This window comes from Saccopteryx bilineata, chromosome 9 (genome assembly GCF_036850765.1).
Source record: "Saccopteryx bilineata isolate mSacBil1 chromosome 9, mSacBil1_pri_phased_curated, whole genome shotgun sequence".
Taxonomy (NCBI): Eukaryota; Metazoa; Chordata; class Mammalia; order Chiroptera; family Emballonuridae; genus Saccopteryx; species Saccopteryx bilineata.
The window spans coordinates 74,686,754-74,711,815 of record NC_089498.1 but is presented as its reverse complement, the minus strand read 5'-3'; the positions used below and the strand labels follow the sequence as shown (position 1 = coordinate 74,711,815).

The window sequence follows — 25,062 nt, the reverse complement described above, 5'->3', positions numbered from 1 at the left end:
AAAAAATGAGGACAGTTTAAGGATCCTCTGGGACAACTTCAAGCAAACCAACATTCTTGTTTTGGTGGTGCCAGAAGGAGAAAAGAGAGAGAGCAAGGAATTGGAAACCTATTTGAAAAAAATGACAGAAAACTTCCCTAGCCTGGAGAAGGAAATAAACATACAAGTCCAGGAAGCACAGAAAGTCCCAACAAGATAAACCCAAAGAGGCTCCCACCAAGACACATCGTAAGTAAATTTCCAAAGAAAGAATCTTAAACGCAGCAAGAGAAAAGCAGTTAGTTACCTACAGGGAAGCTCGCATAAGGCTGTCAGATGATTTATCAACAGAAACTTTGCAGGCCAAAAGGGAATAGCAAGAAATTCTTAAAGTGATGAAAATCAAGGACCTACAGCCAAGATTACTCTTTCCAGCAAAGTTATCATTTAAAATTGAAGGAGAAGTAAAGAGCTTCACAGACAAAAAAAAGGCTAAAGGAGTTCATTACCACCAAGCCAGTATTGCAGAAAATGTTAAAGGGTCTTTTTTTAAGAAGATGAAATTAAAAAGATAAAAAATATGAACAATAAAATGTCAATAAATGCATATCTAGCATTTATTTTGCATTTATATGCAAATAGATAACATGTTTCAATCAAAAGATATACAGTGACTGAATAGATAACAAAACAATACCCTTATATATGCTGTCTACAAGAGACTCACTGAAAATTATAAGACACGCACAGACTGAAAGTAAAGAGGTAGAAAAAGATATTTTGGTCCTGGCTAGTTTGCTCAGTGGTAGAGCGTCGCCCAGCATGTGGAAGTCCCAAATTTGATTCCCGGCCAGGGCACACAGGAGAAGCTCCCATCGGCTTCTCCACCCTTCCCCCTCTCTTTTCTTTCTTTCTCTCTCTCTCTCTCTTCTCCCCTTTTGTGCCCATAGCTCGATTGGAGCGGGTGGGCCCTGGGTGCTGAGGATGGCTCCATAGCCTCCGCCTCATGCACTAAAAAATAGTTCTGGTTGCAACAGAGCAAGGGCCCCAGATGGGCTTGCAGGGTGGATCCCTGTCTGGGCATATGCGGGATTCTGTCTCTGCCTCCCCTCCTCTCACCAAATTAAAAGAAAAAAGAACTCTCTCTGTCTCTCCCTCTCCTCTCTAAAAATGAATAAATAAATAATAAAAAATTAAAAAAAAAAAAGAAAAAAAAATTTATGACAATGAAAACAAAAAAAAAGCTGGAATAGCAATACTTGTACCAAGAAAATAGACTTTAAAACAAAGGCAGTAATAAGAGACAAAGGAGAACCCAGCAATTCCACTTCTGGGTATTTATCTGAAGAAATCCAGAACTCTAAATTGAAAAGACATATGCATTTATAGGCTCATTGCAGCATTATTTACAGTAACCAAGATATGGAAGCCACCTAAGTATCTATTGATAGATCAGTGGATAAAGAAGTGGTGGTGCATATGTACAACAGAATATAACTCGGCCATTAAGGGGAATGAAATCTTGCCACCTGCAACAGCATGGATGCACCTAGAGGATATTATGCTGAATGAAGAGTGTCAGACAGAAAGACAAATGCCAGATGATTTCACTTATATGTGGAATCTAAAAAACAAACAGAACAGAAACAAACTTATAGATGCAGAGAACACTTTGATGGTTGCCAGATGGAACTAGATTAAGAAGTACAAATATTTAGTCAGTAATATTATAATTACTGTATATGGTATAAGATGGGTACTAGATTTACTGGGGTGATCATTTTGTCAGTTATACAGATGTCTAATCACTGGGTTGTACACTTAAAACTAATGTAATATTGTACAGCAACTGAATTGAGAAGTAAAAAATTATTTAAAATAAAAACATAAAAGAGAAAGGATTAATTAGGGCAGCAGTTCTCAACCTGTGGGTCGGTTGACCCACAGGTTGAGAACTGCTGAATTAGGGTGATCTAACTCAACTTTCACAATAATCTCAAGAGGAAAGTACTGTTCTTATACCCATTTTACAACTGAGGGAACTAAGGCTTGGAAAGGTTACAAAGATTGCCCAGGATGGGCCCTGGCCGGTTGGCTCAGCGGTAGAGCGTCGGCCTAGCGTGCAGAGGACCCGGGTTCGATCCCAGGCCAGGGCACACAAGACAAGCGCCCATTTGCTTCTCCACCCCTCCGCCGCGCTTTCCTCTCTGTCTCTCTCTTCCCCTCCCGCAGCCGAGGCTCCATTGGAGCAAGGATGGCCCGGGCGCTGGGGATGGTTCTGTGGCCTCTGCCTCAGGCGCTAGAGTGGCTCTGGTCGCAACATGGCGACGCCCAGGATGGGCAGAGCATCGCCCCCTGGTGGGCAGAGCATCGCCCCATGGTGGGCGTGCCGGGTGGATCCCGGTTGGGCGCATGCGGGAGTCTGTCTGACTGTCTCTCCCTGTTTCCAGCTTCAGAAAAATGAAAAAACAAACAAACAAACAAAAAAACAAAACAAAGATTGCCCAGGATATATAACAGTTGGTAAGTGATGAGAAAAATCAAACCCAAATCAGTCTGACTGCAAATTTTATATTAATGCTACTGTAATATACTGGCTTCTTTATGTTCCCCAAATAATCAAGATCTTTGATATGGATGGATGCAGTAAGAATACGCTAATCCTTCCAGAGAGCCAGAACAGAGTACATAGTGGTGCAATAAGTATTTCACAGAGGGTAGAGTGTTAGTGTGTAAGGAGTAAATGGAAAGACTCCTACAAATATTTTCAGCTAAGTATAGATCCTACAATTCAGACTTCTAATTTAGATGGCTGGGTCTCTTGTGTTTTAATCAAAATAGTCTCAATTTTGACATCTGCCCTGGCTTAAATTTTCTGAAAATATTTGATATGGTAGTTTTTTAATATCAAGTGACAGAAGGAGGGGAACTTTATTTGTGGGTTTTTATGGTTTTCACTTAAATGCTGCCATTCTCCCCAAATTTATCATTCCAGCATAGTTTCAGACTCTGAATACAAGTTGTTTTGGCCTGCCTACAACTCTCCTCTGTGGCTGTTGCTTTACCTACTCGTTTTATTGTTTCTTTTAGTTTGTTAGATGCGAACTGAGAAATTGTATGGGTAACTGGACTCAGATTAAAGAAGCAAATGGAGCCTCATAGCAGAGCTCACAACTAACCATATCTTTGAAACTCTAAGGACAACTTCGGTATTTTATTTCCCTGGGAATAATGAACAGGTCTAAAAATGGCTTATTTTTTTCTTAGATATTCAAGAGCATAGGCTACATAAGACACACATAAAAGGGCCTGACCTGTGATGGCACAGTGGATAAAGCGTCGACCTGGAAATGCTGAGGTCGCCGGTTCGAAACCCTGGGCTTGCCTGGTCAAGGCACATATGGGAGTTGATGCTTCCAGCTCCTCTCCCCTCTCTCTGTCTCTCTCTCCCTCTCTCTCTCTCCTCTCTAAAATTAATAAATAAAATTTTTTTTAAAAATTAAAAATAAAAATAAAAAGACACACATAAAAGGGTGTTTTATGTTCCTTCCAGATGATAGTCTTATAATGAAACAGACATTTAATCAGTCAACCAAAATTATTTATTGAGCACATGCTGTGTGACCCAGCTCTGGGGTATAAGAGTATTTAAAAAACACTAGGCATAGACTCTTCCTTCAAGAGCAGACAAGCAGACTTCAGAGGTATTGCGGGCTCAGTTCCAGACCACTGCAATAAAAGAGAGCCTCACAATAAAGCAAGTTGTCATCTTTTCCTGGGCTTGCCTTCCATTTGTAAATAACACAGCATCTGTGAAGCACGATAAAATGAGGCACAATGAAATAAGGTGCTTATATGTTTTGAGAGAGAGATATAGGCACTTACAAAGAATAAAAGATAATTCAAAAATATATAATGAAAAGCATGTTCTTCTATGAGAGCTAGACTTTACCTACTATTAAGAGCTCAGAAGATTCAGAAAAATTGAGTGTTTTGGAATAATCAGTAAGGCCATGAAGAAAAGTTAAGTTTAAGGAAATCCAGGATTTGTAAAGATAGATAAGAAGGGAGACAACATCCCAGGCAGGAAAAATGCCTATTAAAAAAAAAAACACACAAATGCTTAGCATAAAACAAGTCTTTCTCTAGAGCCAGAAGGTATTCCAAGCCCTGTCACAGATGATGAAAGGCTCCTTTGGAATACTGAATATTTATTTAGACTGGATTCTACTTGCTGTAGAGAGGCTTTTATGTTTTGTATTTTATTGCTATGAAAAAAACATTAGGCACATGATCAGCACAGCTTGGGAGAGTTTATATCGCATATTTTAGTGAGTTGATGGCTAATATTACATTATGCTGGGGCCCACTAAAAATGTATACCCTCCTTGCCTCTTATTAGGCAGATTTTGATATTCTGATCATTTGCCAGTGATTACTGCCTACTGACTTAGAAAGTTTTCTCTTATTATGATAGTGGGAGGAATTGCCCATATCCTCATATGAACATGGTGATAGAAGTTTTTGCCTCTCTCCCCAACAAAGCTTAATTTTAAAAGGCTATTTGAGCCTGACCAGGCAGTGATGCAGTGGCTAGAGTGTTGGACTGGGATGCGGAGGACCCAGGTTCGAGACCCCTAGATCACCAGCTTGAGCGTGGGCTCATCTGGTTTGAGCAAAGCTCACCAGCTTGGACCCAAGGTCACTGGCTCGAGCAAGGGGATACTTGGTCTGCTGTAGCCCCACGGTCAAGGCACATGTGAGAGAGCAATCAATGAACAACTAAGGTGCCACAACGAAAAACTGATGATTGACGCTTCTCATCTCTCCATTCCTGTCTGTCTATCCCTCTCTCTCTGACTCTCTCTCTGTCTCTGTAAAAAAAAAAAAAAAAAAAAAGGGTATTTGAATTGATTTTTAATTTCTTCACTTTTTCTTTTTTTGATCGTGTAGTTTTTTACCTTTATTCTATTGTTAATGGTATATTATATTAATTGATTTTAAGATGTTAAACCACCCTTTCAATTTATGGGATAAATTAGACTTGATTGTGGTGTATAATCCTGTTTATATATTGCTGGATTTGCTTTGATAATATTTTGTTGAGAGTATTATTTTTATTTACGTCATAACTTACTATGATGAGGAAGCAATCAATCATGAATACACCAAGCCCAAAGTAAATTATATATCTTAATTATCATCATTATTTTTAGCAGCTTTTTAACTAGCTGCTGCAGCCTTCCACAGTTTGCCTCACCTTTAGGTAAAATCAGTGCATTAAGCCTTGGATAGTGATCATTAAATGACAAGTAAGAAATAAGCTGACTCTCCAGCTCTTATGAGCACTGTCAGCAATGCTAGGACAAAGCAATGTGACATTATGTTGTATGTTCACCTCCAGTGGTCAGCAAACTCATTAGTCAACAGAGCCAAATATCAACAGTACAACGACTGAAATTTCTTTTGAGAGCCAAATTTTTTAAACTTAAACTATATAGTTAGGTACATTCCTCATTGAGGTAGCGCCCACATGTGGTATTTTGTAGAAGAGCCACACTCAAGGGGCCAAAGAGCTGCGTGTGGCTCGCCAGCCGCAGTTTGCCAACCAGGGACCTAGACAGTAGATCCTAGAGAGCTATCAACAAAAATGATGACATCAGAGAAAAACAAGACTCAGATGAGAGAAAATAGCACTTTGCTTTCCTACTGTGATTAGCCCTTGGTTCTCATCTCGTAAAATTGGAGCTTTTATAAATTTTTTCTGACAGTCTTTTTATTTCCAAAACTCCTGTAACTTCATATGAAAAGAAGAATGTCCTTGAAATCTGAATAATGTTGGGCCTCAAATCTCAAAGGAATATATAGTATAAGACTAAGGCTGTAATTCAGAATAAAGTGGTTATTGAAAGCAGAAGTTGGCTATGATAGTATCTACTGCTTGCTACAAAAGTTATCTTAGCCCTGGCCGGTTGGCTCAGCGGTAGAGCGTCGGCCTAGCGTGCGGAGGACCCGGGTTCGATTCCTGGCCAGGGCACACAGGAGAAGCGCCCATTTGCTTCTCCACCCCTCCGCCGCGCTTTCCTCTCTGTCTCTCTCTTCCCCTCCCGCAGCCGAGGCTCCATTGGAGCAAAGATGGCCTGGGCGCTGGGGATAGCTCTGTGGCCTCTGCCTCAGGCACTAGAGTGGCTCTAGTCGCAACATGGCGACGCCCAGGATGGGCAGAGCATCGCCCCTTGGTGGGCAGAGCTTCGCCCCATGGTGGGCGTGCCGGGTGGATCCCGGTTGGGCGCATGCGGGAGTCTGTCTGACTGTCTCTCCCTGTTTCCAGCTTCAGAAAAAAAAAAAAAAAAAAAGGAAAAAAAAAAAAGTTATCTTACAGGAAAAAATAGCTTGAGACTAACCCTAGCCAGCAATTTCATGTGGAAACATTAACTTAATAGATAGATTAGAATATTAAATATCAGTTAATTTTGCAGAGTTTAAGACTTATTCATATTGATCAAGGTCTTAAGAAAAAATGACCACACAAATTTTGTTTACTTCAAAATGCTATGTGGTGAGTTAATGTATGGAAAAAGCTTAGAACAGGATCTGGCACATACTAAGAGCTGTATTATAATGTTTGCTATTAGTAGTGGTAGAGTATGGATTGATTATTCTTTAACAACTTCAGGAATTTTTCCAAGTAAGTATAAATAACCCATTAGGCCTTCTTTGGAACTGAACTCTCTTGTTTTATTCCTGATTTCTTCATCACTCTATAGTCAATTATCTACCTCTAAACAACAAAAATAAAGAAGTTAACTGGACTGAATCCCAATAAAAGGAATATCATTGTTAAATTAGGTTTAAGTGACCCCATTTTAGTTTAAATTCCCAAACATTCAGAGTAGTTAAAATGTTAGCAGATTGGAGGCATTTTTTAAACAAACTTAGCAGATAACTTGTTCTTTTGTTCTGAGGATTTAATCACTTTCATTGATTGGTACTGAGAAATATGTTTTCATATTTTAAGTTACATTTCCTTTCTTTAAATTAAAGAAAAACTGTAAGTCACTACTTAATCAGCGTCTTAGTTAACAAGAAAAGAGTTGCTAGACACAAACCAGTGAAACAATATACAAAGAAAAGGATCCCTGCGTTTCACTACAGTAAAGATTTAAAACTTGAATACATAAAAGAAACATAAAATTAAAAGATGGGTAAACAGAGTAAAAACAATTTTTTACTATATTAATAAAGGGCAAATATTTTTAATCTTATAATTGAGACAAATATCAGCATTTCTATTAAAGAGAGACAAGGAACATAAAAAATTCACAGGAAGAAATAGAAACAACCAGTACACATGTTAGAAAAATGGTCAGCCTCTCTAGTAATAAAAGAAATATTAATTAAAATAAGATACTATTTTTCCTGTAGCAAAGATTTTTTTTTTCCTTTTTCTATTTTTCTGAAGCTGGAAACAGGGAGGCAGTCAAACAGACTCCTCCACATGGCATGCCCACCAGGGGGAAATGCTCTGCCCTTCCGGGGCATTGCTCTGTTGCGACCAGAGCCAATCTAGCGCCTGAGGCAGAGGCCATGGAGCCTCCCCAGCGCCCGGGCCATCACCCCACCCAACTTTCAGGCCTACCCAAACTGTTTCTAGTGGCTTTTTCATATGCATTGAATAGCCTGTCTTGGTTCATGCCTTAGATTTTCCTAAAATCTCTCAAACAAGCAGCATCTGGCTGCATGCTTCATACCTCTCACTTCATGGCCACAGGTCTGGCACTAGTTACAACAGGCCATAGTTCACAACTAGACTTCTCCTGAGGACCTCTTCCAAGTTTAGCACAAGTAGCAGCCATCTCAGATAGCTTTGTAGCTCATGCTGGGTGGCCCTGGGTAGAACACCGGCAGCAGCCTGAACTTGGTGAGAATTTCTACAGCATAAAAAAAGGACCAGTCAGAAATGAATAATTTACAGGGAATCAACAGTAGAGTAGATGAAGCCAAGAACAAATCAGTAATTTGTAATATAAGGAAGCAAAAAACACCCAATCAGAACAGCAAAAAGAAAAAAAGAATTTAAAAAATGAGTGTAAGGAGCCTTTGGGACAACTTCGAGTACACCAACATTTGCATCATGGGGGTGCCAGGAGAAGAGAGAGAACAAGGAATTGAAAATCTGTTTGAAAAAATAATGACCCTCGCAGGTTAGCTCAGTGGTAGAGCATCAGCCCAGTATATGGAGGTCCCAGGTTCAATTTCCAGTCAGGGCACACAGGAGAAGCGACCATCTGCTTCTCCACCCCTCCCACCCTTTTATTCTTCTCCCACAGCCATAGCTCAAATGAGCAAGTTGGCCCTGGGCACTGAGCATGGCTCCATGGCCTCACTTCAGGTGCTAAAATAGCTCAGGTGCTGAGCAATGTTGCAGCGGCCCCAGATGGGCAAAACATCAGCCCTCGATGGAGGTTGCTGGGTGGATCCCGGTCAGGGCGCATGTGGCATTTCTCTCCACCTCCCTGCCTCTCACATGATAAAAATTTTTTAAAAGAAAAGTAAAAATAATCACAGAAAACTTCCCTAACCTGGTGAAGGAAATAGACATACAAGTCTAGGAAGCACAAAAAGTCCCAAATAAATGAACCCAAAGAGGCCCACACCAAGACACATAATTAAAATGTAGAAGGTTAAAGACAAAGAGAGAATCTTAAACACAGCAGGAGAAAAGTAGTTAGTTACCTACAAGCAAACTCTTGTAAGGCTGTCAGCTGATTTATCAACAGAAATGTTGCAAGCCAGAAGGGAGTGGCAAGAAATAAAGTGATGAAAATCAAGGACCTACCACAAAGATTATTCTATCCAGCAAGCTATCATTTAGAATCAAAGGACAGATAAAGAGCTTTCCATGTAAGGAAAAGCTGAAGGAGTTCATCACCACCAAACCAGTATTACATGAAATGTTGAAGGATCTTCTTTAAGAAGAAGAAAAAAAGAAAAGATCAAAGATATGAGTAAAATACATATCTATCAACAATTGAATCTAAAAGAATAAACAGAACAGAAACAGACTCATAGATACAGAGAACAGGTGAAGGGATTAAGAAGTACAAATTGGTAGTTATAAAATAGTCATGGGGATGTAAAGTACAGCATAGGGAATATAGTCAATAATCTAATAACTATGTAGGGTGCCAGATGGGTGCTTGATTTATTGGGATGATCACTTAGTAAGTTATGTAATGTCATGCACCTGAAACTAATATAATAATGAATGTCAACTCTAAAAAAAATTTAATAATATAAAAAAAGATTTGAAACAATGGTAACTCTTATACAGTGGTACCTTGACACACGAGTTTTAATTCGTTTCATGGCCAAGCTCGTGACTCAATTTGCTCATGTGTCAAATTGAAGTTCCCCATTTAAATTAATGGAAATACAATTAATCCATTCTGGCCCCCAAAAACCACACGAATTTTTTGTTTTATATGCTTTTAAATAAGAAAATATACTTTATAAATAGCAAATACACACACACACACATAATAAGAGAGAATGTAAAGAAATTAACTGGTTTATGAAGTGTATTTACCTTCAAGGTCAGAAGAAGATGCTGGTGGAGGGGGAGGAGACATTAGCATGACAATGGCCCTTCCCAAGCAGGAAGATAATTAGCAACCTCACAGACAGCTGCCCAGTGCCCTTTTTTTTTTTTTTTTTTTTTTTTTGTATTTTTCTGAAGCTGGAAACGGGGAGAGACAGTCAGACAGAATCCCGCATGCGCCTGACCGGGATCCACCCGGCACGCCCACCAGGGGCGATGCTCTGCCCACCAGGGGGCGATGGTCTGCCCCTCTGGGGCGTCGCTCTGCCGCGACCAGAGCCACTCTAGCGCCTGGGGCAGCGGCCAAGGAGCCATCCCCAGCGCCCGGGCCATCTTTGCTCCAATGGAGCCTTGGCTGCGGGAGGGGAAGAGAGAGACAGAGAGGAAGGAGGGGGGGTGGAGAAGCAAATGGGCACTTCTCCTACGCTCTACCGCTGAGCCAATCGGCCAGGGCCCTCAGTGCCATTTTTAACAATAAAAGTGAGCAAACTCAGAAAATACAAATTTTAGAAACTCATTTGCCCAAAATCATTTTCTTCACTGACTTTTGGCATTTTTGCCACACTTTCCTCACATTCACTTAGAGGCTGTTTCAACAAAATCCTTTCCATGGAAGTTTGTTTCTTCCTCCCTTTCAGAACGTTCGGCAGGCTATCTAGTGGAGGGTGGCGGAAGCTCGTGACTTAAAGCAAAAAATTCTGCGAGTGACTGCTCATCTCTCAAATTGCTTGTGATTTAAAGTGCTCGTGTGTCTGTCAAGGTACCACTGTATATAGCTGATAAAAATATTGGTGTTATTCTTTTGGGAAATATTTGGATATCATCTTAATAAGCCAGCAGTTCTACTTCTCGATTTATATCCTGGACTTGAACTCTTGTTCCTATTTCACCAGTATACTGATGTAAGGATGTTCATAGCAGCATCGTGCATAATAGCAAAAAGCTGACAATAACTCAGATATTTATAGGAGAACTGATAAATAAGTAGTGATATTTTCAAACAACAGAAATCTGTAACAGAATGAAGTTGAAAGAAATATGCTTAAATGTATCAACATGAATGAATCTTAGAAACACAAAGTTGACTGAAAAACAAATTGCAGAATACATCCAGTATGATACCATTTTATAAAGTTCAAGAGCACACAGAATACAAACATGTTTTAAACTAATAAATAAACAAATAACAAGGCAGTAGAAAAAGAAATCCAGGTGGTAGTTACCTCTTAGGGAATACAGCGGGTTGAGCTTCAACAATTGTGCTAATGCTCCCTCTCTCAGGTTAAGTGGTAGGTTCATGGTTATTTTTTTTAATATTTCATAACTTGTCTATTATGTATATTATTCTTATATATATCAAATATTTCATAAAAATTTTAAAGAGCCTATAGATTTTTTTAATTTTAATTAATTGTGTTTACATAGATTCTAGTGTCCCCCCGAATGCATCCCCCCTTCCCTGTGTTCCCCACAACATCCCTTTTCCCCCCTCCCGGCAACACCCTCCCCCTTTCCCATCTCCCTTAAATCATTTCATCTAGATCAGTGATTTTCAACCTTTTTCATCTCGTGGCACACACAAACTACATAATTACTAAAATTCTGTGGCTAAAAAAATATACTAAAAAATATATATTTTGCCAATTTAACCAAAAAAATTGTATAATTTTGATTCATTCACATTGGATAGCTATTGTTGTGTTTGCTATTGTCATTTTTTTATTTGACAATCTAAGGGAAAAGAGGTCAGTGACCCTAACTAAATAGTCAAATATTGCATGTTTTAAAAATTCTTGCTGCACACTGGTTGAAAATTGCTGATCTAGATATATGTCGACCATCTGTCCTTCCAAAAGGCTATTTCTTCTCTCAACAAGGGGCAGGGGTGGGAACGAGAGGCACAATATGTACAGAAAGCCATTAAAAATCTTGTGGACAGTTTTTTGGCTCCTCATCTCTGTCCCCCTTTGCCCATCCTGCAGTCTCCTGGGGAACACAGAGAGACAGCAGCTTGCATCCATCTGAGAAGGTGGCAGGGCTGCAGAAGAGAAAATGCTAGGCTGTTTAGGTTTCCTCCAGGCACAGAAAAGCAATGCAGATGGTTAGTGGTGAACTAGAACTGAGATTTTCTACGCCCCGTATCAGATGAAATGGAATCTCTTTGTCGTTAAAGTGGAGCATAAAGAGGCTTTATCAGTGTTTGGCTACATAAAATACAAGTCAGTCATTTGAATTGCTTCTAAATATATAATTAGGCGCTTTCTACATTGTGAGTTTTGTAATGACCTATGTCTTTCCCCAAAGACCCTGTCATGACATTGGGGATTACGTGCATATGATGCTCCAGTAATACACACAAAGCATTGTGTAGGCTTTAGATACACACTTCTCTAGAGCCACATGATGTCTAGCCATTGCCCTTGAAAATTTAGCTCTAATGGTCCTTGAGAAACTACCCTAGCCTTAATGTAGTAGGTCTTCAGTTAATCAATGTTGAATGAATAGCACATCAGTTCAGATCCTTTTTCAGAAGCAGTTTTGTGAGTAAAGAGAAAGAGCTCTTTTCTGCCTCCTCTAGCCATGTTTAAGACCTCAGAAATAAGACAGTCTTGCTTCAAAAGAACCTTAAAACCCAAAACCAATTTAAAGAGGAGGTACTAAGCTTTGAAGTGAGCCATATGACATGGAACTGAATTTTACAGTGCTTAAGCCCTTTCGGAGTCCAATCACATCAGAATAATAACTAATAATAATAGAAAAAGACAAGTCTGAGTTTTCAAAAAACAGTGGTAAAAATGCTAACTTGAGTATAGCATTGTTACACAGGGATCTCCACTACAAATTGTCTTTTCTGTCTTTGAAACATAAGAGGTGAGAGTTTATGCCCCTGTGGAGAACAAAAGAATACAGGCCTTTCATACAGCTTAAGCAAGCTGCCGCTACCAATGTTATAAACATGAAACATTTCAACCTCAAATCTATCTTGTGAGATGAGCTTAAAACACATCTAATTCAAATACATGGGATTTCTCTTCAGCTGTGACATTTCCCAAATGAGGGTAAAATGAGTTACCCTCATTGTTACAGCCTAGCCTGAAAGCAGGACCACAGCCTTGTTACACTTGTCTTAATGAAGTCCCTAGGAGAACTAGTGTATATATATATCTCCAACTTTTGCCTGGGTATCACATTTCACCAAAATCTGATTTAAACATTGCAGAAACTATGCCCATTAGCAAAATTTTATCAGTTCTCCATTTTGTTTCACGATAGTAAATTGGATCATAAATCAAACTTTTAAATTAAATCCTGAAAACTTTAGGTGTTGTCAAGAATTAATCAACTCTGTAGAATTGATGGTATGACAAACTTGAAATATTGAGTGGCTGAGTTAAAAAGAGACTTTCATTTAATATTGACGGTGTTGAATTCTTTGGAAATTGTTTTGCTTCTCACTTTGAATATGACTAAGCTAAGGCCATATAAATTTTTTCAAAACAATATAGTACTATTCTATAGGATGATAATGCACCACTGCTTAGAAGGACAAAACAGTATGATGCTGAGATACAGTACTTGGTTCTAGACAGAGCTGAGTTTGAATCCCTGCTCGCTACATAACTTTATGTTGCATCAGTTTTCTCATCTATAAAATGGAGCTGATAATATCTACTCCATAGGGTTGTTATAGTGATTAAATGAAAGTATATATGGGTGGACACTTACTTAGTACATGCTTATAAGGGGTTGCTGTTGTTAAAATGCAGTTCTTGTATATTGCTCACGGCAAGCCTCACCAGTGAGGAAACAAATGAAGGTGTCTATCACCTTACCACGCTGAGGAAAGGAGAATTGAAAGAGCATTTCACTCTTTTTTTTTTTTTTTTTTTTTTGTATTTTTTTGAAGCTGGAAACGGGGAGAGACAGTCAGACAGACTCCCGCATGCGCCCGACCGGGATCCACCCAGCACGCCCACCAGGGGCGACGCTCTGCCCACCAGGGGGCGATGTTCTGCCCATCCTGGGCGTCGCTATGTTGCGACCAGAGCCACTTTAGCACCTGAGGCAGAGGCCACAGAGCCATCCCCAGCGCTGGGGCCATCTTTGCTCCAGTGGAGCCTTTGCTGCAGGAGGGGAAGAGAGAGACAGAGAGGAAGGAGAGGGGGAGGGGTAGAGAAGCAGATGGGCTCCTCTCCTGTGTGCCCTGGCCGGGAATCAAACCCGGGACTTCTACACGCCAGGCCGACGCTCTACCACTGAGCCAACCGGCCAGGGCCGCATTTCACTCTTGACTGCATGTTTCCTTATTTTGTCTCAGATGTAAGTCTTATCTCCTACTAGATGGTAAGGCCCCTAAGGACAGAAGCTGAACCATCTTCCTGGCCCCACAAGACTAACACAGTGCTGGAGAACTAGCTGACACTCAGGAATTGCTTGTTGACGTGAGCTTACTTAGCAGTGTCTTCTATCTGTGTGCACATACCCCTCTTATGAGAACAGGACTATGTCTCACCACATAGGAATCTGAGTTTCCTGGTAACGGTTATTTTCTAATAAAAGCATGGGGAAATTTTACCATTTTCAAATCATTTTGCTTTCTAATTTGTCTCTGGATCCATCTTCAGCCACTCTTATCATCTATGCACTTTTAAGTAGCATTAACACTGTAGCTGGCACTGAGATCACCTTCTGGGCTCCCATTTTTTCATTAAAATCTTAGTTTTCTGATATTACTTAGATTAGCTAGAGTTCCTTTATACTTAACCTTCCCATATGCATATTTACATACATTTAATGATTTTTCAGTAGCTTTATGGTACACATGTCTAAGATATCCTATACTTTTTTGTGTGTGTGTATTTTTCTGAAGCTGGAAATGGGGAGAGACAGTCAGACAGATTCCCGCATGCGCCCGACCGGGATCCACCCGGCACACCCACAAGGGGCGACGCTCTGCCCACCAGGGGGCGATGCTCTGCCCCTCCGGGGCGTTGCTCTGCCGCGACCAGAGCCACTCCAGCGCCTGGGGCAGAGGCCAAGGAGCCATCCCCAGCGCCCGGGCCATCTTTGCTCCAATGGAGCCTTGGCTGCGGGAGGGGAAGAGAGAGACAGAGAGGAAGGAGGGAGGGGGTGGAGAAGCAAATGGGCACTTCTCCTATGTGCCCTGGCCGGGAATCAAACCCGGGTCCCCCGCACGCCAGGCCGACGCTCTACCGCTGAGCCAACCGGCCAGGGCCAAGATAGCCTATACTTAATACATTTTTTTCAAGTTCTATTGATGTCCTAGCATTTAATTACCATTTGGGGGAAAACTTGAAATCATTGAAAGTCTAAATGTATAACAATATTAGGTACAGATTGAGGAACTGATATAACTTTATATACGTATAATTGGTCAAATATAATTAGTTTTTAAGCTTCCGCTGAGTAGCAGGGATACGGATGGTCCAAAGATTACTTATTAACAATAATATTACTCATGAAGTAGAATGGAGTTTTAACATTTCTTTTTTAATTTATTTAGAAAATTATATTTAAGAGGGTGGCTGATCAACAAGAGTACATAGATTTTGGGTAAACTTCTCCACATCATTTGAACAGTCAATTATTAACATTGTTTTGATCCCTGCACAGACTCTCCTGATCTCTTAGGTATATGAGATGTTATAGCAGCTATGTTTTATTTGTGAGGAAATTGAGGCCTGCAGTAGCTAGGTGTTTTCCTGGTTACATAAACATTTAGTGGCAGAGCTGGAAAAGAACTCAGATCTTCCCCTTCTGATTAATTGTTTCAAATCTCGGTGAAAATTATAGTTCATTCCATATAAAAATACTTTCCCTTTAACCCTAAGAACACTTTCTCTGTTCCCCTCTCAGTTTGAACGCCACGACCCTGTGGATGGGAGGATTACTGAGAGGCAGTTTGGTGGCATGCTGCTGGCCTACAGTGGGGTGCAGTCCAAGAAGCTGACTGCCATGCAGAAGCAGCTCAAGAGGCACTTCCAAGAGGGCAAGGTAGGTGTCCTTGCTGGAGGGAAAAAGAACTAAGCTATGGAAACCTACAGTGTCACAGACCAAAGATTATGACTAATTCATCTCTGGCGCCTGATAAAAAATGAGCAGTGAATAAGGAGAAGGAGAGAGCCCAAATGATCCTACTCTGCTTATTTGGATAAAGGATGACATCATGAACTGACACTGAGAATTTAAAAAGAGAGGCTGGGCCCTGGCCGGTTGGCTCAGCGGTAGAGTGTTGGCCTGGCATGTGGAAGTCCAAGGTTCAGTTCCTGGCCAGGGCACACAGGAGGAGTGCCCATCTGCTTCCCCCTTCCCCCTCTCCTTTCTCTGTCGCTCTCTTCTGCTCCCACAGTCAAGGCTCCATGGGAGCAAAGTTGGCCTGGACGCTGAGGATGGCTCCATGGCCTCTCCCTCAGGCACTAGAATGGCTCCGGTTGCAGTGGAACAACAGACCAGATGGGCAGAGCATCGACCTCTGGTGGGCGTGCCAGGTGGATCCTGGTCGGGCGCATGCGGGAATCTGTCTGACTGCTGCCCCCCCCCCCCCCCGCTTCTCCGCTTCTCACTTTGGAAAAATACAAAAATACAAAAAAAAAAGAGAGAGAGAGAGAGAGGCTGGTTCATAGGGTAAGATGAAGAGTTCAGCGGTAGATATCTTGAGTTTAAGATGTCTATGGACATCCAAGTAGAATTGATTAGCAGGCAGTTGGATTAAAAGTAGATTTAAATCTACTTTAGAAGACAAGGTAGATTTGGGAATTATCAATACACTGTAAGAGATAAAACAAGGAGAATGGACGAGATTACCCAAGGAAAGTATATATAGAGAAGAACTGTGGGCCAAGGACAGAGTCCAGTGGAACACTACATTTAAGCAGCTCAAGAAGGAAATCTTGAGGGATTGTTTAGAGAAATACCTAAGAGTAGTGTTTTTCAACAGCCAGTCTACCAGAAATTTTGTGGCACTCTATGAAAGAGTAATTCCTGATGTTGTATGAAGATCACAGACCCAGTGATCGTAGTTGAATTCTCTTATGCTCAGGGTGATTTCTGCATTAGCAGTCCCCAAAATAATTCTCCTATTTTTGCCAGTCCTCAGTTGTAAAAAGGTTGAAAGCCACTGCCATAGAGAAAGTAACAAAATCAAAGCCAAGAAACTAGAGGATTCAGGAACCAAGGGATCTGTAACATCACATGTACTGGGAGATAGCCCAGTAAAATAAGGTGATAAACGTTTATTGGTTTTGGTAAAATGGTAATAATTGGTGACCTTTGGCAGAGCTGCTTTATTAGCATGGTCGGTCGGAGGGCATATTAGAATGAGATGTAAGCAAGTAAAGAAGAGGGAAGTGGAGGCTCCAAAAAGGGAATAGCATATGTTAACAACTCCCAGGCAGTGTATGAGTCTGCTTTGGCTGCCATAGCAAAGTACCACAGACTGGGGAGCCAACACAACAAATTTATTTTTCTCACAGCTCTGGAGGCTAGAAGTCCATGGCTAGTTAGATTTCTAATGAGGGCTCCCTCTCCTGGACTGTAGACACTACATCTTTATATGTCCTCACATGGCCTTTCCTTGGTATTTGCACAGAGAGGCAAGGAGGAAAGAAGTGCCCACACTGGCTCCCTGATGTGTCTTCTAAGAACACCAATCATATCAGACCAGGGCTTCCCCCCAGCATCTACTTAATCTTAACTATTTACTTAAGAGACCCATCTCCTGATAAAACCGTATTGGGGGGTTAGGGCTTCAATGTGTAAGTTTTGAGGGGAGTACAAACATTCATTCCATAAGAGGAAGGAAAGACAAATATGGCGTGTGTACAGAGCTGTTGAGATTGGAGCATACTTAGTATGAGGAGAACGGACTAGAGATGAGACTGCAGAGGGAGATGAGGGCCCAGACCTGCAGGGCTGTGCAGGCACGGAGTTTGGCTTTTATTCCCAGTGCAATGGGAAACAAAGGGCTGTGAGCAGTGAAATGGTATGGTTGTATGTATATTTAAAGAGATGACTTTGGCTACTTTATGACAAATATTTTGGAAGAGAGTAAGCCTAGAAGCAAAAGACTGATACTAAGATTATTAGTAAATTCAAGAAGAGATGGTTAAGCCTCTTTTGAGCAGCATTGAGATTGGAGACCATGGATTAGTAGTGGTACTAATCAACGCTACTCTCATACCTTTCAACACTTGGCTACACCTGGTGCAGGAAGAGGCAGACAGTAGAACTGAGTCAGCATCTGGGGGTTTGCCAGGGAGTGAGAAGGACAAACTAAAGCAGAAATTAGTTAAGAGCACGGACTTCTTAAAGATTTCATACACACACACACATACACAGAACAATGCCAGCAAACCTCTATCTTCTCATTCTCAGTCCAATACCCCTTCCACTGGACAATGATTACCAATTTCACCATGGCCAGGAAACTGACCTGGCACTAAAAATGTTCCATGAGAGATTGACAAGGGAGCGTGGTTTGAGAGACATGGAGTTAGAAGGCTTGGATTCAAGTCCTGTCTCAGAAATTTCTATAGGCATTAGACAAATTGTTTAACCTTACCTCATGAATTGAGAAGCTTTCCCTAGATGTGCATTATAAGGGTAGTTTTAAAGATTCAGTAACTGAAAATAAGAAATAGGCCTGACCAGGTGGTGGCACAGTGGATAGAGCATTGGCCTGAGACACTGAGGACCCAGGTTCGAAACCCTGAGGTTGCAAGCTTGAGCATGGGCTCACCAGTTTGTGTGCAGTGTTGCTGGCTTGCACATGAGATTATAGACATGACCTCATGGTTGCTGGCTGGAGCCCAAAGGTCACTGGCTTGAGCCCAAGGTTGCTGGCTTGAGCAAGGGGTTACTCGCTCTGCTGTGCCCCCCCCCATCAAGGCACATATGAGAAAGCAATCAACTTTGAGTTGAAGCTTCTCATCTCTTCCCTTCCTGTCTGTCCCTGTCTGTCCTGCTCTCTCTTGCTTAAAAAAAAGAAAAAGTGCACTTGAAAAAAGAAAAAGAGCCCTGGCCGGTTGGCTCAGTGGTAGAGCATTGGCCCAGTGTGTGGATGTCCTGGGTTCAATTCTCGGTCAAGGCACACAGGAGAGGTAATCATCTGCTTCCACACCCCTATCCCTACCCCTAATTTCTCTGTCTGTCTGTCTCTCTCTCTCTCTCTGTCTTCCTCTCCTGCAGCCATGGCTTGAGTGATTCAAGCAAGTTGGCCCCGGGCACTTAGGATGGCTCCATGATCTCACCTCAGGCGCTGAAATAGGTCAGTTGCGAACAACATAGCAGTGGCCCCAGATGGGCAGAGCATTAACCTGTAGAGGGCTTGCCGGGTGGATCCCAATCAGGGCACATGCGGGAGCCTGTCTCTTTGCCTCCCTGCCTCTCACTTAATAAAAAAATAAACAAAAATAAGAAATAGGATTGCCAGTACTTGGCTGTTTTCTTAGTTATTTAGTCTTTGTGCAGGAAATCTTGCATGAATAACATTGCCCCAAGTTGGTAGAAAGCAATTCTTATCACCCAGATTTTTTTCATCCTTGTCTTGGATGTCAGAAAGCTGAAAGTACCTCTGAACCAAGCTGTGGACTACAGCCGAAGGCAGGCTGGGCTCTGAGAGGAAGTGTAGGCTTCTCTGAATTCAGTCCAGCCTGTGCCATCAGCAGGTGTTTCCGCTGGCTGTGAGGAAAATACTCGTCATTAATGTAAAGTGACAGGACAATACACAGATCTGTTGGGAATTATAATTTCAGAAAATTGATTGCAAATGTTTGGGTGGAATTTTTAGTGCGAGTGCTGGAAGCATCATGTTTGCATTAGGAAACACTGCTTTCTTTTGACCAGGCTTATTTTTAAAGTTTGATTCAGACACTGACTTGCCTTTAAGGTGATTATCTGTCATGCTAGGCTAATTTATGAATTTATATTTAAGAGCAATAAATTGGGCATTGGAGACATCTCCTCTGAAGGAAGAGAGTATTTTAGCTTTGGTAGAAGTTAATTCAGGGCCTGAAGACCGTCGTTTAAGAGAGCCCTGAAGTGAAAGGGCAAATTTTGCCAGATGATGAAAATCTGGGGTGCTAGGTGACTTCTGGCCCGAATTTTTAGCCTGCTTTAGCAAGGAAAATGGGATTGATTGTCCTCTCATGTTACTTAGTTTGTGAACATTAAAATTAAGTAAAACAAGAGTTAAAGACCTTTGCTCCTCTAGTAACCAGTCTGCCTCTTTAGGGCCATTTCCCAGGACAGGGGAATCACCATCTTTTCTAATTGCTTCATTTTACTTTGGATTTGTTAACATGAAAAAGTAAGTTTTCATTTGGCTCATGTTAACATTTTTTTGTGGGGGATTCATACGGAATATCAAATCAGGCCTAAGAGATTGAACGAAGGTCCTAGTGTTGTATTAAATAAATATCTGTATAGTATTTAATGGCCATGTAATGCTTCACAACCATTTTTCTTTCTCTGTTTCTAACATTTTGTTAGATCTCATTTTGCCTTTAAAAATACATACTGGAACAGAGAGAAAGAGAAATTAATGATCTACCCAGAATCTAGACCAGTGATGGGCAATCTTTTGAGCTTGGTGTGTCAAAATTCACCAAAAAACCGAGCATAACTAGGGTGGTGTGTCACTTCTAGAAAAAACCATAATTTTGCGATATTTATAGTTTAAATAACAAAAAATGTATAATTGTAATATATAACTGTATTTAATAAACCAAAAACTAATAATTAACTTACCTGCTTAGTGACTTCTTTGTTCATCTGTCAGTCGGTTTCTTTTGTTGGTCTTGATATTATTTAACTTGTGTGGGGTGCTGTGAACTAAGATAAGTGAGGGGGAGGGGGAATTCTTTAGCTAACCTATTAGTGACTTTTCTGTTGCTAAATTTCATTGGCTAAATCATCAATTGAAGTTTGGTATTTTGTACACTTCAAGCCCAAGCAAGTGCTACTAACTTCATCTGTCAATCTGTTTCTTTAGACAGTCAGACAGACTCCCGCCTGTGCCCAACCGGGATCCACCCGGCACGCCCACCAGGAGGCGATGCTCCGCCCCTCCAGCGTCGCTCTGCCGCGACCAGAGCCACTCTAGCGCCTGGGGCAGAGGCCAAGGAGCCATCCCCAGCGCCCGGGCCATCTTTGCTCCAATGGAGCCTTGGCTGCGGGAGGGGAAGAGAGAGACAGAGAGGAAGGAGGGGGCGGGGGGTGGAGAAGCAAATGGGTGCTTCTCCTATGTGCCCTGGACGCCAGGCCGACGCTCTACCGCTGAGCCAACCGGCCAGGGCTCAATCTGTTTCTTTTGTTGGTTTTGATATTATTTAACGCTGAGAATAAGGTCTCACGAAAGTACGTAGAGGGAAAAATTGTGAGTAAAGCCATTGCTATATTTTTCAGGGTGCTAAAAGTGTCTGGTAATCGGTTCCAGGCACTCCAATTTCCTGTTCGTAGTGGCACTCTTCTTGATTCTCCAAGCAGCACCTTTCCATATTCTCGAGCTTTGACCTCAAGTTGACAAACATCTGAGCCCAGATGCTGTCTTAAAATTCTGCAAGTTGCATCTTATGTAAATTAAGATGGCTGCCGCTATTTCTAATAGTGGGAAACGGCACCCATAGCACAGGCTCTCGCCTCTCCCAGCCTCCCCCTCACTTATCTCAGTAATGATAGTCAATTAGAAATGCATGACACCCCAGAACAGTAGATCGGATGATGGTTACTGTGGTTATGTGGTTGCTGGTAATGGCAATCACAGGGCCCCCAGAGATGCATCTGCTGGACATTCCATTGCTCCCTGCTCCGCTGGCCGGAAGTGAGGTCAAAGATCCCCTAACGGCCTAACAGGAAGTCCCAGAACTAGACGCTCTGTGCCGGAGTTCTGTTGTTTTGGACTTACAGACCTCCCGCACAGAGTGTCTACACTACAGCAAAAGTTTTATCTTCGGCTACTACACCTGGCCATGCAGGAGCCGAGGATCAAACGTCCTTCACGGCATGCGGCCCCATACTTCTCTGGTATGCGGCCACGTGTCATCGAAAATGGCTACGCATGTCAGTGCTGACACGCATGTCATAGGTTTGCCATCACAGTTCTAGACTAAAATCCAACACTTCCTATTCCAGATTTTGTCCTTTTCATGGCAAAGTTCTGTTTCTCCTAGCCATGCTCTGACTATATGGCAATGCTTCTCAACCCTGGTTGCCTAGTAGGATCACTTGGGGAATATTTAGGAAATGTGGTTGTTGGGGCCTTGACTAATTAATTCAAAAGCTCAATGGGTCGGGCAAGGCATAGTGTTTCTCAAAGGGCTTCCCAGGTGATTCTGATGTGGAACTAAGCTTCTGAGCCACTGCTCTAGAGAGTGGCTCTAGCTGTTTTGTCTCTGAGTAATAGCTTGAAGAATTGGGGAAATAAGATTGTCAGTACTTATCTGTTTCCAGCCATTACTAGAAAATTGACTGAGCTCATACCCTGAGAAAGCTCCCTGTTTCTTTCTCTTTTTTTTTTCTTAGCAAAAGAGAGAGAGACAGGAAGGGAGATAGATGAGAAGCATCAGTTTGTAGTTGCATCACTTTAGTTGTTCATTGATTGCTTTTTCATATGTGCCTTAACTGGGGAGCTCCAGCTGAGCCAGTGACCCCTTGCTCAAGCCAGCGACTTTGAGCTTCAAGCCAGTGAGTGACCTTCAAGCTCAAGACAGCGACCTTTGGGCTCAAGCCAGCAACTATGGGGTCATGTCTATGATCCCATGCTCAAGCCAGTGACCCCACGCTCAAGCTGGTGAGCCCTTGCGCAAGCCAGATGAGCCTGCACTCAAGCTGGCAACCTCGAAGTTTCAAAGCTGTGTCCTCAGCATCTCAGGCCAACATTCTATCCACTGCACCACTGCCTGGTCAGGCTCTCCTTGTTTCTTAATTAATATAATTTTTCCCTTTTCTTTTTTTTAAATAGGGGAACATGTTTTGTTGGGCTTTCTTTTAAAGATTAGTCTCTATCCTCTGCCAGATTTCCCTTGTTCCCCTCAAAAATTTTTTTCCTATGAATTCTTCTAGGCCAAATCTGCCTCCACTCTAAAATTTCCTTACATTTCATCTCTAAATTGTTGTCTTTTCATTAAAAGAAAGGCAGAGCTTTCTGAGACTTCATAAATTTAATTCACAGTGATGGTTTTCTGTTCTCAAGAGTGTGGAACCTGCAAACTTTAGTAATTCAGCCAATTCACTTAAGGATGAATTGAAAATTGCAATTCAGTTCAATGCCAGTCATTGCTATGTGCAAGCAGCTAAGCCAGGTGCTGTGAGAAAGATAAAAGATGAACAAAAACCACCACCCATCTTCAAGAAATATATAGTAAGAAAAAATATGTATGCAAAGAACTACATAATTAAAAAAAAAAACTACATAATTTTATATTCAATATTTATTGAGCACCACCATGTGCCAAGCATTCTTCTAAATATTGGGACTACAGTAATGAGCAAAACCAAGTCTCTACCCTCACAGAACTTAACATTCCTTGTGAAGGAAGACAGGTAGTAAATAACTATAATACAAGGCAACTTACTTAACTTTGAATCTCTTGAGAACAGTGTTTTACCCATCTTTGTCATCTGTATGTGAGTGTCTCATAGGCACATGTTTGTCAAATGCGTTGATCAGTGTATTAAGTACCTAAATAAACATTTGAGTTTTTTTGGAGGCACCAATAGAAAGATTAGGACCCACTGTAGAGATTGAATAAGAATTCTTGGAGGAGATACTATTTAAACTTAGTCCTACAGGCAGAGGAGGATTTTGACAAGCAGAGGTTATAAAGGTACTTACTACATGTGTAGCCTCTTCTGCCCTATCCCCAGTAGCCTGTGTACATCGTTGCTTAGTAATACTGCTGCTAGCCGCTAAGTTAGTACTTATAAACAGTTATAATAAAATTATTAACATTATTCACATTACCTGTGGGTAATATTTATGTGGGCTCTCCTATTCACTTATTCTTGCAGATATTTGAGAGTTGAACCACAGTGTGGTCATCATGGATATCAGAGTCAAGAAAATTGGTAGTTTAGGCCTTGAAAAACTCAGATGATTGATTCCTGACAGATGGATTTTCTATGGCCAATTAAAAGACAAAGCAAGGGAATCCGTCCATTACAGTGTGTTGTGCTCATCCATGGCCTGTCAGCTCTAAATATCTAGCTTTACAGCTGACTGCAGAGGAAGCCCAATTTCCTGACCCATATTTGCAACTACTACAACTGCTTTTTATTTCTTTTTTTAAAATTGATTTTAGAGAGAGGATAGAGGGAGAGAAAGAGAGAAGGAGAGAAAGGGAGTGAGAAATGGGAAGCATCAATTCATAGTAGTTGCTTCTCTTTATGTGCCTTGACCCAGCAAACCCAGGGTTTCGAACCTGCGACCTCAGCATTCCAGGTCAACTCTTTATCTACTGCACCACCACAGGTCAGGCTCAATGGCTTTTATTTCTTTAACAGCTTTTTTGAGGTACAGTTTACATATCATAAAATTCACCCGTTTTAAGTGTACATTTCAATGATTTTTAGTAAATTTATAGATTTATGCACTCATCACTGCAATCTAGTTTTAGAATATTCCCATCACCCAAAAAAAACCCTCCATGCCAATTTCCAGTCAATCCCTATTTCTACCCTAGGTACCAATAAACAAAAATCTTTTATTTCTATAGATTTGCCTTTTGTGGACAATTCATATAAATGCATTTATATAATAATGTAGTCTTTTGTATCTGGCTTCTTTTACATGTATTTTTTTTTTTTTTTTGTATTTTTCTGAATTTGGAAACGGGAGGCAGACAGACTCCCACATGCGCCTGACCGGGATCCACCCAGCATGCCTACCAGGGGGCGATGCTCTGCCCATCTGGGGCGTTGCTCTGTTGCATCCAGAGCCATTCTGGTACCTGAGGCAGAGGCCATGGAGTCATCCTCAGCACCCAGGCCAGCTTTGCTCCAATGGAGCCTTGGCTGTGGGAGGGGAAGAGAAAGACAGAGAGGAAGGAGAGGGGGAGGGGTGGAAAAGCAGATGGGCTCTTCTCCTGTGTGCCCTGGCCGGGAATTGAACCCGGGACTCCTGCACGCCAGGCCAATGCTCTACCACTGAGCCAACCGGCCAGGGCTTTTACTTATATTTTTGAGGTTTATCAATACTGTTGCTTATATTAATAGTTTATTACTCTTTATTGCTGAATAATAAGTAGTATTCCATTGAATGCATGTACTGTGTTTTGTTTGTTTGTTGTTGTTGGGTTTTTTTGGTGCCGTGACTCAGATATGTACTGTGTTTTGTTCATCCATTTACCAGCTTATGAACATTTGAATTGTTTTTAGTTTGGGGCTATTATAAATAAAACTCTATGAACATTTGCATACAATTCTTTATGTGGACCTATGTTTTCATTTCTCTTAAGGAGATTTCT

The 25,062-nt window shown here is 41.4% G+C and overlaps 1 protein-coding gene across 4 annotated transcripts in view; it reads left to right on the top strand.

Annotated features, from left to right (window-relative positions):
* Positions 1-25,062, top strand: part of MICU1 (mitochondrial calcium uptake 1) — a 265,614-nt gene that overhangs the window by 190,912 nt on the left and 49,640 nt on the right. For all 4 annotated transcript variants that reach the window (XM_066243013.1, XM_066243014.1, XM_066243012.1 and 1 more), the window contains one exon: positions 15,458-15,595. In XM_066243013.1, the coding sequence (XP_066099110.1) occupies positions 15,458-15,595 (138 nt within the window). The remainder of the gene's footprint in view (positions 1-15,457; positions 15,596-25,062) is intronic.